A 19,533-nucleotide genomic window follows, 5' to 3' on the forward strand; every position below is an offset into this window, starting at 1 on the left:
TCTAAATATATAACTATTGATTTATGTATTCAATTAAGTATATTGATTTATGTATTCACTGCTACATTATTGTTCCCTGTACCCTCTGTTTTCAAGCCTACAACAACCCTATTCAAGAACAAGAACAAGCTGAAGCTGGCTTATTGATTTTTTGGATAGCTTTTCTTTGAATAAAGGTCTATAATTGTATGATATAATTAAAGTTATAATGGCATAGTTTCTGAAAAGACATTTAATCATGTTTTAATTAATGTGCGGCAATTTTTTTTTTTTAAATTTAATGATGTGTAATAATTAATAAAATGGTAGTATTTGTTCTTTTGAGTGGGAATACGGCTTAATTAATTTTTATTCTCCTTCCTTTGAGCTTTTGCAATATCCATTTAAGCTAGATTTTTGCAAGATACCCTCTTGCAAATTCAAGTTATACCTTATGTAATACCCCTTTAATCATGCTTTAATGACACTAATATGATAATGTTATTGAGTACTTATGCTGTCTGCTATCATTAATATAATGATGCATGCTCTTCTCTGTATAATTAATCCTTTTAGATTGCTTCTGATAACTAATTAATTTAAATTAACATCAGCAATTATACCACAAAAATCTTATATATTTACCTAATTAACATCACTATGTGTGAATATACATAAACAGAATTTTTCTTACCTAGACCTGATTCGCTATGAATTCAAAATACAAAATATATAATGAGACTCAATTTATTAAATATATGAGTATCACATATTTATGTTTTGGATATATACTAGACTGAATTTAAGTAAGAATTTTCCATGTAAACAAATGCATACATATACCCATCACTCCCATGTCCTTATTAATTAATGTCTAATTACTTGAGTGATTTTTCAATCAAGAAGCAGAATCCCACCTATTTTGACTTAGTTCAATAGTGGAAATTATATCATTCATCTAACGGTAAATCAAAATTTGAAATTCAACACCCCAAATTCTCTGATGTGGCTCAACAGCAAGTGCACGAGTCGTTTAAGTAGTATAAAAAAAATATCATTCCCTTGATGAATTGTGTTTGGATTAAAATGTATACTAAATTTGGACTAACAATTAATTAAATGAAGAGATTGAGAATTAAAAATATATATTTGCAAATTTAATAAAGAGATTGCTTGAGTAGAAAAATTCACTAAAATTATGAGAAATAAATTAACCTAAATGAAATATGTCAAAAATAAAGGTGTTAAGCATTTAAAAACAATTAAAAATTAATAATGGTAAAAGATGATTCTGGAGTTTTGGGATTTATATTTAAGCTATTTTGGGATTTTGATTGGTTAGCCAAACATATGCTAATTATATGTTTTAGAGAGATTAATTTTTAAATCCTTTGAACACACTTTTGAGCGACACAAAGAGTACCTTGATTAATTAAATTTTATTTTCGTGAAGTTTAAAATTAATCAAGACTTATTTATTTCTTTAATCAATCTATTAAACTTCTTAATTCTTAGTCTATTTCTAGATCTAAGTTAGTTAAATCTAATTTATTGATTATCTATCACTGGGTTTTCTCAGTGCTTCAACCAAGGATTAAAAACATAACTTAATGAGATTCTACACTAAACATGTCATTAGGCACACAAAAAATAGATAAAACTTTATAATAACTATAAAATCTAGTCTAACCAGTTTAAATTCATAAAATATCTTAAATATTGCATACCCAACTCCTGAATCTTAAAAGAACTACTCACTATTCATATTTAATGCAAATACTCTAGCAAAAGAAGAAGTAAAAGATAAAAAAAAAAAAAAAAAAAACTAAAACTGAAGAAACCTGACGAAGGAAGTGTAGAAAATGATGGAAATGAAGAAGAATCGAAGCTTCAGATGGAAATAATGAGGTTGACAACTCCTTCTCTCCTCCTTTCTAAATCTTTTTTCTTATAGCAAAAATGAGGTAATAATACTTTTATACCCCCTGACATAAACCCCAAAATGGACTAAAAATAGTGTGTGGTGAGGTCATGCACATGTGACAAAATCTTGCTCCCTCAGCCAATTAATGAGAAAGTGCATAATCAGAACTGTGCTCACACAACGTCTTATGCAGAGTCAAAACTAGAGAAAATAAGTAGAGAAAGGTTTGGATAGCCATGCAAGTCTTTGCACATGTTTTGGTAAGTTTCAGAGAATTTCTGTGAAGGTGCATAATCAGGTGCATAAACTATGCGAAAGGTTATGCACACTTCGACAAGTCTAGGAGATTTTCCCGTTAGCTACATAGGCTATTACATAACCTATGCATGAGACTATGTAAGTTTCGACAAGTTTAAGTTTATATTCCATGAAGATATATAGGTTATGCAGAAAGCTATGCACATTTTTAGCAAACTTGCAATATTTTTTCGGTTTATTGCATAAGATGGTGCATAACCTATGCAACTTTTGGCAACCTTCAAAATTTCTTGCATTTTTAGACACAAGCTGCATAGGTTATGCAGCTCCTTATACAATTTTCAACGGCCTTCAGAATCTTCAATTTTTAGGCTCCATTTTTAGCATTTTTCAATATGGAATTTACTCATCACTCTTACAATTACATTTTAGTTCTTTAAAAATACCATTTTACCTACAAAATAAAACCAAATTACGAATTAATCTAAAATTTGACAATTATGAAATATTGACTATTAACTAAAAATGACTAAAAAAAATAAAATAACTATGAAACTTAACATAAATGACTATATGAAATGCTTATATCATTCTCATACTAAAAAAAAGAGCATGATTATCCCAAATCAAAGCGTTACATTTATAGAAGAAAAAAAAAATAGAATTTATTTTTTAAAAAACTTTTCTTCTATAGAGGAATCCCAATAATGTTATCCAATCCAGCTAGACAATCTGGGGTTGGTAAAGAGTGCATCCTCCAGAAATTAGGTTAGTGCTGACATATATGTAACAATCAGCTTTCTCAATTTATTCCGAGAAATGAGATAAAATTTAATAAAAAGCAAAGCATTTCTGATAAGGCTTCTTGTGCATATATGAAATGTCCCCTTCACACAGCCGAGCCATTGAAAATTCTTGCTCATCTCAATTTGTCCTCCAGAAATTAAACAAGTGTGAACAAACATATGATTGGGATGTGGGAAACTGATGCAACTTGTCTGCTGTCAAGTGCCAACTAATAACCAACTCATCATCATTTTCTATTTCAATTATACAAATTACAAATGCTCCTATGCTTCTCCTCTATGGAATCGCAGTTTTCTTTTCTTTAAACTGAAGATGACATCTTCATAATAAGCATCTTTGTGATATGGGTCTGTGTCATTTCGATGTTATGGTATGGCTAAAGAGGAACAATAGGAAGCAAAAGTGATACCTTCTCCTAGGTTCTACCTTCCTTCAAATTGGTGTTTCCTGATCACTGTTCATATTGAAAAAGGTTTTCTGGATCACATCAAATTTCTTGATACAAACAAATCCTACTTTTACTAGGTGCTGACCTTTAATGTAATTTAATTTTTTTTCCAATTTATAATAATATTTCTGTGCAATCTTAAAGATGCAATTCTATATATTAACTAAGTGTATTCAGAATAAATTATTCTTGAATGATATTTAGTAAAATTAAATCATGATTGATAAGTAAAAAAATAAATTGTCATACTTATCAATTACTTGTTTTAAATATAAATATCATGAAAATTAAGTTATAATATATCAAATTTAAGGTAATTTTAAGTTTCATTATCTTAGAAATAGCCATAATTATTAATTATGATAAACATATAATAAATGAAAAAAGATTAAAACAATTTATTAAAATTAAAAAATCTAAATATATACACACTATTTATTGAAAGAAGAATTTAATTGCTCATAAATTAATCAAGAAATAAGAATATAAAAAGGAAATTGTACTTGAAAATAAAAGCGACCAATAGCTTTTAAATTTTGGATTGAGAAAAAGAAATATCCAAATGTTGAAGGAGGATGTCCATGAAAATGATATACTTGACAAAGGCTAGAGGTAAGCACCACCTTAATCATGCATGGACCATTTGAGCCCATGTGATCTCATGTGGGCAACTCACCTATAACAAAATTACCACGATCATTTATATTTATATTTATAAGTGATAATGATAATTGAAATCTAGTGCAGTGGTCCTCCTGAGAAGAATTGCAAACATTTATGTATGAATTGACCTTTTTCCACATATATTTCAATTGGTCTTCTTCGTAGAGATGTATCAAATTTATTATTTTTCATCCATTAATATTTTTCTGCTAAGAAAAGTAAGAGAGGTAAACTATCTCTCATTGTGTAATCTAACATTTATTATCATTAATCCTATTAAAATTTTATTGAATAAAAAAAATTCAAGTTAATTCTAGTTTGAGTATTATATATGAGTTGTAGGAAGTCAATATTATAAATAACTTATATATTAAATGGTAGAAAGAGAAAGAATTTATACATTGATAGAAGACAACAAAGGGAATAAGTGACAAAAAAAAAAAGTGAAATATATAGAATTATATATGTTAGCATAATTACAGCAATTAGCATGATTATAGGAGATTTGTGTAGCATAATTACAATAATTAGCATGATTATAGGAGATTTGTGTAGCATAATCACAGCAATCAGCATAATTATAGGAGATTTGTGTAGCATAATTACAGCAATTATTATTCTTATCTAAATTAGCTCATATTCTCATGTATAAATAGATGTAATATCTCTGTAAATAAGATATAGACAAATACACAATCCTTTCCTTCATTACTTGTATTCTTTCTTCTAACATGGTATCAGAGCCATAAAGCTTTTATTTCTAGTTTCTGGGGTCTCTCTTCTCTCTCTACAACCTGTTCTGGTTCATTCTTTCATTCCTGTTATTATACCATTTTTTTTCTTCTCATCTGGTTATCAATAGAGAAATCTGATATTTCAAATCCTATTGCAACAGTTCTGACTAGTTCCAACTATAATCTTTGGGTTCAAGGAATGAAAAGTTTTTTTATAGGTCGCAAGCTTTGGCGTATTGTTACTGGAGATATCATTATGCTGACAAGAGAGAACGATGAAACTGATGCAAAATTTGCTGACCGTCTTGAGGATTGGGATAGTAAAAATCATCAGATCATCACCTAATTTCGCAATACCTCTGTCTCGTCCATCCACATCCAATTTGCTAATTATGACTCTCTGCAAAAGAAATCTGAAATTTTTTTGCTAATCGATATCAGACCACTGGACTTGCCCACTATTATCAGTTGTGGACTACTCTTCATAATCTGAAATAAGAAGCAGGTCAATCTGTGAATGATTTTCTTGCCCAGGTTCAACCCATTTGGAATCAAATATCTCAGGCCAAAATCAGTGAAGATCATCTTCATCTCATTCAAGTTCTAATGGCTCTTCGATCAGAATATGAGGCCGTTCGAGCATCCCTACTACATCGAAATCCACTCTCATCATTGGATACTGCTATTCAAGAGATTATTTTTGAAGAGACTCATCTCAGTTTGGATAAAACTCCTTAATTTGAAACTGCTCTTGCAACTACTCGATCCTCACATCAGAAATTTGGCAATCAACTCTGTAAGCATTGTAATCAAATTGGTCATGCTTTGGCATATTGTCCTACTATAAAATGCAGATATTATCATGGTTACGGTCATAATCTTGAATATTGTCCCACATGCCCTCCAAGACCAAAAGGAGGGCATTCTAAATTTAAGAATGTCTCAAAGCCTGGATCTTCCTCTGTCACTACTGTTGCTGCTACTGAGGGTTCTACTACCATGAGTGATCTTGAGGCACTATTCAAACAGGTTATTTCTTCTAATTCTCCTACTGCCATGTCTGCCACTTCGGGTAATTCTTATTGGCTTTTTGACTCTGCATGTTGTAATCATATGACCACTAATCTTAAATTCTTGTCTTCTGTAAAACTTGTATCTTCCTTACCATCAATCCATACTGCAAATGGTACTGAAATGAATATCACACATACTGGTCATATGTTTATCTCAAATCTTCATCTCCCTGACACCTATTATATCCCTAATTTGGCACTCTATCTTATTTTTGTTGGTCAGTTGTGTGAAAAAGAACTAAATGTTATTTTTTCTCTCCATGATGTCCAGGCACAGGATCCACAAACGGGACAGATTCTTGAGGAGGGTCGCAGAGTGGGTCGATTATTTGAGCTTGCATCTTTACATCTTCCTCAGAGATTTGTGTCTGTAGCTACAATCCCTAATTCCTCCATTCACCAATGGCATCTTCGTCTTGGTCATGCTTCTGCCAGTAAAATTCAACCTTTAATTTCTCATGGATTATTAGGATCTACTAAGTTTGAGTCATTTAATTGTTTAAATTGTCAGCTTGCAAAACAACCCGCATTATCTTTTTCTCATAATAATACTACTTCAGACACTCCTTTTGGTTTAATTCATTCTGACATTTGGGGTCCTTCTCCTATTTCTTCAATAAATGGTTTTCGTTATTTTGTGATATTTATTGATGATTATTCTCGGTTTACTTGGATATATTTTTTGAAACATCGATCTGAGTTATCACAAATTTACATCACATTTGCAAAAATGATTAAAACTCAGTTCTCTTGTGACATTAAAATTCTCCGAACAGGCAATGCCATGGAATATCGGGATTCTTCTTTACTTCAGTTTCTTAGTCAACAAAGCACCGTTGTTCAACGTTCTTGTCCTCACACCTCTTAACAGAATGGGTGAGCCGAACGCAAGCATCGCCATATTCTTGATTCTGTACGTACTATTCTTCTTTCTGCCTCATGTCTAAAAAAATTTTGGGGAAAAGTAGCTCTTCATGTTGTTTATATTATTAACTGTCTTCCTACCTTGGTTCTTCATAATTTATCTCCTTTTGAAAAGTTGTTTGGACAACCTGCTGATTATTCCATCCTTAAACCTTTTGGATGTGTTTCTTTTGTTCTTTTACAACCTCATGAACATACCAAATTAGAACCCCGTGCTCATCTATATTGTTTTCTTGGTTATGGCATTGAACACAAAGGGTATAGTTATTGGGATCCTATTTCTAATAAGTTACGCATCTCTCGTCATGTTACCTTTTGGGATAATACTATGTTCTCTTCTCTTTCCAAATTTCATCACTCTGTCAATACTGACTCTCTATTTTTCACTGACTCCTCCAAAGAGCTATTTCCAAATCCTGATCCATGTGATTGTGATGTGCTCAATATTAGCCCAACTACACCTGCTCCTGTTGAATCTGCACCAGTTGTTGATCCAGTACCTGCGCCTGCATCTCCTCCTAGCACTACTCTTCGTCATTCTACCAGTGTAAGAGAAACTCCTCATTATCTTTCTGATTTTCACTGTTACTCTACTATTGCAACCCTTCATGAGCCTCGTTCTTATCGTGAGGCAAGTACTGACCCTCTTTGGCAGCAAGCTATGACTGACGAACTTCAGGCTTTAGAGAAAACTCATACTTGGGATTTAGTTGATCTTTCACCAAATAAGACTCCTATTGGTTGCAAATGGATTTACAAAATCAAGACTTGTTCTGATGGAACTATTGAACGCTACAAAGCTCGCTTAGTGGCCAAAGGGTGCACTCAAGATTATGGTATCGACTATGAAGAAAATTTTACTACAGTGGCCCGATTAACATCTATTTGCAGTCTCTTAGCTATTGCTGCAGTTCGTAAATAGAAACTTTTCCAGATGGATATCAAAAATGATTTTCTTCATGGTGATTTAACAGAAGAGGTTTATATGCATCCTCCTCCTGGTTATCATTCTCCTCATAAGGTTTGCAAACTTCGGCAAGCCTTATATGGATTAAAACAAGCTCCCAGGGACTGGTTTGCCAAATTTAGTTCCACTCTTGCTCAACTTGGTTTTCTCTCTAGTCCATATGATTCTGCATTATTCACTCATGGTAGCGGTGGTATTGTTCTTCTGTTGCTTTATGTTGATGATATGATAATAACAAGAGATGATTCATCTGGTAATTCAGAGTTACAACATTATCTCAATCAGCATTTTGAAATGAAAGACCTGGGTTCTCTCAGTTATTTTTTGGGTCTTGAAGTTTCTCAAAATTCTGATGGCTATTATCTATCTCAAGCCAAGTATACATCCGACTTACTTTCTCGAGCAGGCATCACTGATAGCAAAACAGTAACAACCCCATTGGAGCTCAATTGCAAACTTACATCTCTTGATGGCACTCCTCTTGATGATCCTACTTTATATCGACAACTTGTCGGGAGTCTTGTTTATCTCACAGTTACTCGACCTGATATTTCATATGCTGTTCATCTGGTCAGCAAGTTTATGTCTGCTCCTCGCTCAACTCATTTCTGCGATTGCTTCGAATCCTTCGTTATATCAAAGGCACTCTTTTTCATGGTTTGCACTTTTTCGCTACCTCCTCCCTAGTATTATCTGGCTACTCTGATGCTGATTGGGTTGGTGATCTGACAGATCATAATTTCTTCTTGGGTAATTCTCTTATCTCTTGGCGTAGCAAAAAGCAAACTGTTGTTGCACGTTCTAGCACAGAATCTGAATATCGTGCTCTTGCTGATGCTACATCTGAATTACTTTGGTTACGGTGTTATTAACTGATTTGGGTGTCACTCATTCTTCTGCCACAATGCTTCATTGCGATAATAGAAGTGCCATACAGATTTTTCATAATGATGTATTTCATGAGCGTACCAAACACATCGAAATTGATTGTCATTTTGTACGTCATCATGTTGCTCATGGCACCATATGTTTGATTCCTGTCTCCTCTGTCAGCCAAACCGCTAATATATTCACCAAAACACATCCTCCCGCTCGCTTTCAGGATCTCTTAAGCAAACTCAAGTTGGCACCTGTGTTACCACCTTGAGTTTGAGGGGAGGTATTAGCATAATTACAGCAATTAGCATGATTATAGGAGATTTGGGTAGCATAATTACATTAATTATTATTCTTGTCTAAATTAGCTCATATTCTCATATATAAATAGATGTAATATCTCTATAAATAAGACACAGACAAATACACAATCATTTCCTTCATTACTTATATTCTTTCTTCTAACAATATATATTTAAATAAATATATATTATTCTATGATGACCCTTGGTACATATATGTGTGAAATAAAATAATTATTTAAATTATAATTAGAGGTGTTTGTTAGCAAATAGATATATATGTAATAAATAGATATATCTATTATACATAAACAGTCACATCTATTGGTAGAGGTGCCGATTTAAAACAAATAGTCATATCTGTTAGAAATAGAGATATATTTGTCTAGAAAAAAATATTATGATTTTTCATTATCTATACATATAGATGAGTTTTTCAATTCATATGTACTATTTCTATTTCTTCTTTTTCTCTTTTAGTCTCTTTAAAATATTTTCATATAAAAAGTTTTCAAGGGAAATTTTTATAAATTGTTGTCTGGAAATTTTAAGTTTTATTATATCCTAAAAGTACATGGCCATAATTTTACAACAATTTAATATGAACAATTAATACCTTAAAAATAGTGATTGATCACGCCCTCAAAACCTATTCAACACCTATATCCTCAACTCCCAATTTTTACGCAAGAAATGAATTTTCAAATGCAGATATGCTCTATCCTCAATGAAGAGTAAGAAACAAAATTGGAAGCAGCACCCAAATGGCACTTTCAGCTGCCTAATCCATCAACAGAAAAAGATCTCTCAATCACTGCCACTCTCTTCACGTGGACAGCTCGTGATGCAAGTGGTTCCACATCTTTATATAATGTGGATTGACTTGGAAAATAATAATAATAATAATAATAATAATAATAATAATAATAATAATAATAATAATAATAAAATTTTGCATGAACTATGCTTTCCCAGAGGATCTATATTCTAAAGCAAAGAGAGCGCCCACAACATATAAGAAGGATTCTTTCTCCTCCTAAAATTAAAAAACAACCCCACGGATGGTATATGTGCCCTAAATCACACCTTTGAAGCATCCCTGCACCCTCTTATTCAAACCCATTTGGACCCACTGTCTCTAGATCCTGTACCCAAACATTCCCATAATAACTCCTTTCAACCCCACTCCTCCACTCCCTGAGTATTTCCCCTTTGTTTTTTCTGCTCTCTTGAACGATATATATACCCCCCCTTCCCTTCTTCACTCACCAACCCACTCTCCCCAAACCCTATCTGCAACAATATATATTATAACTACAACAACAAGTAGTAGTGGGAAAGGATAAAAAAAAAAAAAAAAGAAAGAAAGAATGTCAGTTTGGGTTTTCAATAATCCTAATGGCGTAATAACCACCCAAAGCGCTTCCAAGAGAAAGGCTTTGGTGCACTTGCCTACTGGGCAAGTCATATCTTCTTACCCTTCCCTGGAGCAAATACTGAGAGAATTAGGGTGGGAGAGGTACTATGGGGGTGACTCTGATCTCTTCCAATTCCATAAACACTCTTCCATTGACCTAATCTCTCTGCCAAGGGATTTCTCCAAGTTCACCTCTGTTTACATGTACGATATAGTGATTAAGAACCCCAATATCTTCCACGTCCGCGATATGTAACACAAGCTGCTCTGCGTCTGCTATCTGTACTATATATTGCTAGCTTGGTTTGATCAATCCTTTTCTTTATATTTCTTATATATTTGGGAATTACAGTTGGGATTTGGTGTGTTGTGTTACTTGTGAGTTTGTGTAGGCTAAGGTTATTTCCTTTCTTCAGTATAGAAATAAGAAGGGAATTGGGTGTTAGTGTTTTTTGTATTGTACTAGTTTGTTTTATGTTTAAGTTAATATACTGAATTGGCTCTTATTTCGCAGAAGCATATCATATTCCATTGCATCCCATCAAGAAAAAGAAAAAAAAAAAAGAATGAAACAAGCATGTCGCCTTCATTTGATTTATCTCTCTAGCAAAGAGACAGTGCTGTTTATATTATTTCTTTCGATATAAAGAGCTCAAATCCATATATATATACATTATATACTTTTGATGTGGGACATAAATTTTTCTTGCAATGAATAACATTCTTTTGAAATAGATTATAGGCAAGAAAAGGATTGAATTCTTATATATTCATTAATTTTTTTATTTAATTTTAATGCTTTAAAATATTTTTTAAGATAAAAAAATTTAACTTTTTAATTTTTAAATAAACTACTAGATATAAATATAAAAACATTATTTAAATTTAACTTATTATTAATTTAAAATATAAATATATAAATTCTATTTATTTTATACATAAATTCATAAATTCATAATGAATTGAATTAGTTTCTGACCCTTACCCATGATGACAAGTGAAGCACTATTTTTTCCACAATACATACCAATTAATAATTATTGCAGAGGGAATGGGCGTGTTGCAAGGGAGAGAATCTGTCATCCAATCATATTATAGATTTAGGCCATACATATAAAGGCTTTTTCTGAGTCTTATAAAGGCCCTTTCATTATTCATTAAGTTTGATTTGGAATGATTCTTCATATGGTCCCCCCAAGGAGTGAGGGCCGATAGGGCTTCACGTGAACTGGATTGAGTTTTTACATCGGAGGCCAACATTGAGATGACAAGTGTCCAAATGGGATATGATAGAGCACGTGCCACATCGTTTGGAGGAGAGCCTATCTTTTACGTTGCTTTCGATTACTTTTATATGAAAAATTATTAAGTGCAGATGTGATGTACCGTATCTTATAATTATAAAAAATTTTAAGAGAGAAAATATTATTCCTCCTCCCCGACAATCTTAACATATGGTCTTTTTCGCATGATAAATATATAATAAATAAATTTTAAAATAAATAAATAAATTAATTAAATATAAAAATAATTAACTGAAATTAACTCAATTTCAAAATTAATTAAGAAAAGAGATTTATATAAATCTTTTTATTTTGCATAACTTTTTTATTTCAAATAAAAAATATAAAAAATATATTTATTCTTTTCACATCTAAATATGAACGATTGCAATGTTCAACATTAAATTAAAAATAAACTCTGATACAATATAAAAAAAAATGAAATGAAATCAACTCAACTCAAAAGTGAGCTTAAAAGAGAAGATTTGTCGAAATATTAATATATTTATGATAATATTTTTCTTGAAGATATCTCGAATAGTAATATTACATAGATATTTAATAATTAATATTATCTTTATACATTTCCAGCTAAATCTTATATTTCACTTCGTGCATCAGAGCAGCTCAGTGGATATATGGCCAAATGGGCCTTAGATCCCACACAGAGTAAGCACTAAGCAGCCCAAATGGACACTTAATTAATATTAGGTTTACACACACTTTAGTCCCTAAATTTTACTTTTAATAATTGAAAAATGGCTTGGACTGATAGAAAATTTAAATGGAAGGACCTAAAATTTAACGGAAGTAAATATTAGGGATTAAATAGTTTAATTTTTAAAATATAGAGATTTGAGTGTTTATTAGTGATAAAATCAAGGGATTTAATATCAAATTTTTTATTAATATTTTTTACTAAAATTTTTTATTTAGATCGATTTATTATAAATTTAAAATAAAATAAATAAAATTTTATTTTAAATTCATAAGTTTTTTTTTGGTATATATTTATTAGGAATTATTTTTTAAAATAGGAACTAAATTATTGAGGTTGAATTTAAGAAGATATCATTTTATTTTTAAAATGAGAGGAAAACAATTGATATTTAATTTCATAGCATGCACGTGTGTATTACTTTCAAGGCTTCATATAAGGTAAGAATAAATCATTACACCTAAAATTTGGAATTTAGATATTTAATTAATTATATATGCGACTTTATGTAATGAAATTTCGTTACGTAAGTTCATGACAAGACAAGGTACATCCCGTTCTCTTTTTGCTATTCAACGATGCATGTTAAATGTGTTATAATTATAAAAATATATATTTCCAAAAAAAAAAACTAAGTGAAAATATGTTTATAAATATAAAATAAATAAATAATTCATTAAATACTAAAAGTCTAATAATGAGATTTACTTGAAAGCCTCAAATTTAGATCAAAGTCTCATTTTACACACATATATATATATATATATATATATATATGATTTAACAATATATTTGATAGATTAGAGGTTTAAATGAGTTGAATTCATCGGAGTTATGAATAGCTCAAACTCTATTGAGCTTAATTTTGATTTGAATTTAAATTTGAAAGTTGAGTTTGATTTCTTTAGATTTTATCGAGTTTAAACTTAATTTGCATTCAACTTATTTATTGAGTTCGTGAACTCAATTTACATTTAGTTCGTTTATAAATTCACGGACTTAGGTTATATTTAGTTTGTTTATTAAGTTCATGAATGTAATTAGTCAAATTATTAATGAAATTATAATTTTATTAATTATTATCTAAAACTCATTAAATAATGGACTCAATAAATCATAATAATGCTATTAATTAAAAAATAGCTATATTTTTAATTATACTTTCAATTTTATAATTGTATTTTAAATAATTTAATTATATTATAATTTTAAAATTGTTGCAACAGTTGCTATTGCTATGTTACTAAATCATAAATAAACTAAATATTAAAGAAAAAAGATTATTGCATTATATTACTTGCATTCTTATTTGAAGAAAGTACATGCGGCTATGTAAGGCTGTGGCTTTTTCATGTTTAGTAAATCATAAATAAACAGGCATTTCATAGTTGTTGTTATTGTTGTTAGAAAAAAAAAAAATCATCTTTCAATTGACGTAATATTTTTAAGGCTAATTATTGTATATATTTAGAGCATTAAAAAATAGTATTTATTTTTATTAAAAACGCAATAAAGTTACCCATGGCTTTGGAATTGTGCTACACCAGAAGAAGAAGAACAAAGGAGGAAGAGGACTTACTCAGTGGCGACGGTAGCGACGGGAACGACATAAGGCACAACTGCGTGTACTGTAACTCTTTAGCTTTCCTTTCCCATGCTCTACCTCTGATTGGTTTGGGTATATTGAGTTTTGAGGGTTAAATTCTTAGTTAATTGTTGGCTTTTATGGGTTTTGATCGACTGAACAAAATTTGACTATGATTTTACTGTGATTTAGCATACATGCTACTATTGGCTGTGATTTAGAAAAATAATATGTTATCTTTTTTTATTTTTGGAAAAAACAATATGTAATCTTCAATTTTATTGTTTTTATCTCTAATTATAATTATATTTTTATAATAATTTTTACAATTACATATTCAATTCTATTGTCATGTGTTTCAATGAGTATGTCATAAATTTCATTATTATTTTTTTTTACGTTTAAATGTCATGCATTATATATATATATATATATATTTTTTTTTTCTCACATTTTCGTTTTTTATATCTGTCAAATTGTCGTTTTCTTATCCATTTCCACGTTTCTTGATGTCCATATTTCTGTTTTTGTACTGCATAGCCAGAGCCTCTGGCTTACAATGCAATGCATGATTACCTAAAAAATAAAAAGATGAGTGGGCTAAAATCAAACTATTTGAGTAATCATAGGCCATAGCAAATAAACAGATCAAATATAGAGCCAAAACAGCCCCATCAATAACAATGAACAAAGAAAGCACCAGCTGGAAGAACACAAAGCTTACCATACTAAGACTGAGATATATATATATAAACCACATTCTTTTTTAATTTATTATTGTTGAATTATAAGATTTCGGGACATTAAAATATTATTAGTAGATTGAAATTAATTATTCAGGACATATGTTAGTGATTGATGCCATCACCGACCACTCCACATCAGAATCAAGAAAGGAAACCAGCCGTGACATGTAATCATTTTCAACACAAGATGCATTGCCATCCCAATTCTCCTCAAATTTCATCAGAAACTCAGCTGTTTCACTCTTATTAACACCATCCATTTCTTCTTCTCTGACATCATTAACATTCACATCACTTGGCTTTGTCAAGTAATCTGAATCAAGAATCTGGCATAACTCTTCTACACTAAAATCTTTGAGAAACTCTCCTTCACACAGCAGCGATGATGATTTTTCAGTCTCTAATATTGGTCCAATTGCCACGTTAACTAGTTGAACATCTTGTTGCTGTGTTGCTGAAGGTCCTGCAAGATAAGGTTGTTTCTTCTCTAGTTTAGGCAAGGTGAATTGCAACTCTTGTGCCTTCTTAGCTAAATTGGTGTTCCAGTAATTCTTTATTTCATTGTCTGTACGACCTGGGATTCTCCCTGCTATAAGAGACCATCTGTTTCCTAAGAGTTTGTGAAGCCTGATAATGAGTTCTTCTTCATCATCTGAGAAGTTCCCTCTCTTTATGCCAGGTCTAAGGTAATTCAACCATCGAAGCCTGCAGCTCTTTCCACATCTCTTTAGACCTGCAAGTCATCATATAGTGTTAAAATGTTTCTTGCAATTATTGGGTTCTTTTCTTTTTCTCTGCTACATATAATACAGCTGAAATCTAGCTAGTGAAAGAGAAAGAATGTTCAGAAGGAGTATAAACATATATATTGATGTATAATCTGTGACCTGTGTTTCTAGCAACACTGCTCCATTTTCCTTCACCACGCATGGCGACGTAATCCATGAGCATTTTGTCTTCAAGAGCAGTCCAAGCTCCTCTGTTGAAACCTTCCTTTGAACAGCCAGGTGATCTTCCCATCTCTCTCCTTCTCTCTTATTCTCTATGCGTGTGTGTGTGTTTGTGAGAAAGGAGTAGGAAAATCACTTCTTCACTTATTTGGCTGATTCCATCTGCTTGTTTTCCCCAAGCAAGTGATTCTTATATATATAGGCAGGTTGGTTTAAACATGGAGCTCTTTCATTACTTAACTAAGAGCATCATGTCTCTGAAGAAGCATGTGATCCATCACATCACATCACTTACTAAATAGTTTGGGTTGATTAGACAGAAATCCCATGTGATTAAAACGTCAAACTGCATGTTTGAACATATTAAATCTTTACTTCATTGTAAACTGTTTATGATTCTATAAATTAATTGATCCTGCACGAATTTTGCTGCTAAACTCATACTTATAAAACAGTGATCTTATAGTAACTACACCCCCCCAAAAAAAAAAGACTTTTAGTCACGTGCATGATTAATTAAGTGCTTAATTTCATATATATATCTGTGATAAATATTCACATTATTGTTTTCCTAAAACGCTTATATATTGAAAAATCTCTACATCCTGCCAAAGGAATGGCTGCGTGTTTAGTGGTGGTTTGTAGTTTTAAATTGACATGCATGATAACTTAATAATTTTCATTAAGAAAATCGATGGGTACGACTATAAAGAAGGGCAAATGAAGATGCATAATTGTTAGTGAAAACGCAAGTGTATGGAGTGTATTAAATAATTTCTAATAAAAAATATATTATTAGTATAAAATTTAATTTGTACGTAACTAAATAATTCAATGTACCAAACTAATTATGGCGTTTTTATTAAAATTGTATAAAATCATTACATTTCATTGTTATGTGAGAATATGAACAAGATCAAACAAATAAAATTCAATGGTACATTCTTGATCTATGTATAATTTACTCATCTAACATTCTTGGTCATTTTTCTCTTCTAGAACTAACATTTGCTCAAGCCTTTGTAGACATGTATATTAGACTTGAAAGTTTGTTGCGGACATCAAAACAATCATTCTAGAATTTTTTCAATAATGCATTATATATTTTAAAAAAAAATATAAAGAAGATTTTCCGTGCCTAGTTATATTGGATTTGCGACAGGACAAATAACATTTTCGCCATTATCTTTGTTATTATTCTTCATCTAGTTAGAAATAATCAAGCCATGATAAATGTATCATGCTGCTACCTCTCCAGAGACATAGCTAATGTAATACCCCAAATTTTTAATTAATTATTTTATATATGAATTATAATATTTTATTGTATTAAATATTATGAAAATTTATTTGAAATTTTTTGGATTTTTAAAATTGAATTTGATTTTCGAGAGACATTAATTTTTGTTGATTCTTAAAAATTAATTTAAAGATCACTTGACAAATTAAAAATTATATTTGAACTCCATAAATTTTTTTCGAGTTTTTTGTAATTTTTTGAAATTTTCAGGTCTCGTTTTGAGGCACAGGGCAGAGTAAAAATTTAATTTCGAGTATCTGGAATTGAATCGGCCAAATCAAATCAGACCGGATCGAATTGGTCAAATTGAACTGGCCCATTTTCCTTTTTCTTCTCCCTTCCCTGCGCTCCCCAACACCCCTCCTTCCCTCTTCGATTTCTCTCTCCTCTCTCCTCCCCAACGCTAGCCAACGCCACCACTCCCTCCCTAGCTCACCGGCACACTACTAAAGTGCCTCCCCTTCGCCAGCCGATGCCCCAATTGGTCGAAAAATCGCGCCAAGCCTGCTCTCTCATGTAGCACAACGCTTCGTCTTCTCGATTATATTCTGGCCAATCCGACTACCAATTGAATCAGGTCCAGTCCCAAAAGTGTTCTACTCCTCGAGAGCTTTCTAAAGACATCTAGAACACAAATTTTTATTGAGCGGTTTGTCCAGCTTTAGTCCATGTTGACTTTTGAGCTAAATTTCTCCCCAACCGGGAACCCCACGGAGATTCCGAGGGTAACAATGTATTCTACTCGATGAGAGCTTCGCGGTGATATAAATTTCAAAATTTTTCGACATCGAAAATCTGATGAGTCCCATGGACTTTGCAGTAATTTTTCGAGCTTTAAATGAGCTTATTTAATTTTATAAAAATTTTATTCTAACTCCTAGTATTGTAGGCTTCGCGTAGGTACCTTTATTTCTCGGAAGTTTCATCAACGCTCGAATCTATATTTTCGGACTGGACAAACAGGCTGCCGGAGCCTTTTTAGAAATGGGTCAAAATTAGATGTCCTAGATGCATTCCAAGTGTCAGAATCGGCATAGGTAAATCCGAACTCTAAGTTTCCTTATTTACTTAGTACCTGGTTTAGAATAAAAATCCGTAAAATATTTATGAGTGCTTAAAAAATTATAATTCCTCTTACTATAGCCTTATAGCATTGTTAAGGATCGTAGGGTAAAATTTTAGAATTTTTAGAGCTAGTTGGTTGGTTTTTGAAGAATGATAGTTTTAAAGCTTATAGCTAAATTTTATGATTTGCTCGAGTTTGCCTGGTTTAGCTGGCTCAGGAGGGACTATGTAATGTTGTAGAAATGTGGATTGGAGATGTGTGATTTTAGAAATGTTATTTGAATCACTTTGTAGGTTAGGTAGGTCTTAGGTATAAGAGAAATTCTGTTAGATTTTTGGCATAAATTAGGGCGTCTTTTGACTTTTTAAAGTCTTATTTTCAATTAATTATGATAAATTTGTAATATGATTATTTAGGTGAGCTGGTTCAGCTTTCCTCATTTGCCCAGCCGCCGCAGTGACTTTTAGTATACTGTGAGTAGATATTGATTTTATTTATAATTTCAATATTATTGTATATTCAAAGCATGCCCATGCATCACTTATAAATAAATATATATATATATATATATATATATATATATATATATATATATATATATATATATATATATATATATGTAGCTAAATACTAAGCACGTTATATATTGCATTTTCTTAAAGGTGTCGTCTTAGGGTAATTTGGAGCTGTGTGCATGTGTCGGCGTGCATGTGATATGGTGGTACTTGATACAGGTAGGACGGCCAGATCGGCTAGAGCTAATCTCACTTAGGGCCCGGTCCTTTTTGTGATAAGTCGGGGCGAGTAAGTCGCATTTGGTTTATTAAGAGAAAGTCCAGCTCGAATTGATCTCGCTAGCAGACATTGAATTAAGAGAATTGTATATGGAATCAACTCCCATATGTATATATTCTGATGTGACATATGGGTGTGTAAGTGCTCCAAATTATTTTTTATGTGAATATTATTTGAATTTGGTTGAATATGTTGATATGTGTTGCATTTCATTCTTAATGATACATTAGTGCTAGATAGTTATAGAAATTGTACTTAAAATCAATATCTTACTTTATGAGTCGAATATTCACTCCTGTTCACTCAATTTTTCTAGGTTACAGGAGGACTTTTTCTTTGTGATTAACCTGCTTCCTTCCTTGCAGGTTTACTAGCAGCTAATACTAGTATTTTATAGTACTGATTCAGAATCTAGAACTCCGCATGTGCTAGGAGTATTTTTATTTGGCTGGGAACTGTAAAAGATTATTATTTTGAAATTGTAAACTTAATACTATGGCATGTGTGAATGTATGGAATGGATATTTATTTTAGATGAGGGAGTTAAGCTCTTATTTGATTATATTGATTGATTGAGAATTGTAAGGGTGAGTTGAGCTCCTCAAATAGATACATTTTATATTTACAAGTCGGGTGAATTAAAAACTCCTCGTTTGATAGTTCAATTTATGACCGGACTCTGTTCGGTTGATTTCTTGAAAATGAACTCAAAATATGG

The 19,533-nt window shown here is 31.4% G+C and overlaps 2 protein-coding genes across 2 annotated transcripts; one reads left to right on the top strand and one right to left on the bottom strand.

The window, feature by feature from the left end:
• The first annotated feature begins 10,244 nt into the window (after positions 1–10,244).
• On the top strand, positions 10,245–10,880 carry LOC110657290 (flowering-promoting factor 1-like protein 2). Its single transcript, XM_021814446.2, has one exon. The coding sequence runs from the start codon at positions 10,326–10,328 to the stop codon at positions 10,626–10,628; it is 303 nt and encodes a 100-aa protein (XP_021670138.1). The 5' UTR covers positions 10,245–10,325; the 3' UTR covers positions 10,629–10,880.
• Positions 10,881–14,761: 3,881 nt separating this feature from the next.
• On the bottom strand, positions 14,762–15,833 carry LOC110657291 (transcription factor MYB1-like). The gene is made up of 2 exons (XM_021814447.2): positions 15,592–15,833; positions 14,762–15,437 (listed from the first exon to the last, which is right to left on the bottom strand). Exons 1-2 carry the CDS (start codon positions 15,722–15,724, stop codon positions 14,791–14,793), a joined length of 780 nt encoding a protein of 259 aa, XP_021670139.2. The 5' UTR covers positions 15,725–15,833; the 3' UTR covers positions 14,762–14,790.
• Positions 15,834–19,533: the final 3,700 nt, after the last annotated feature.

The sequence above is a fragment of the Hevea brasiliensis genome, chromosome 4 (genome assembly GCF_030052815.1).
Source record: "Hevea brasiliensis isolate MT/VB/25A 57/8 chromosome 4, ASM3005281v1, whole genome shotgun sequence".
In the NCBI taxonomy this organism is placed as follows: domain Eukaryota; kingdom Viridiplantae; phylum Streptophyta; class Magnoliopsida; order Malpighiales; family Euphorbiaceae; genus Hevea; species Hevea brasiliensis.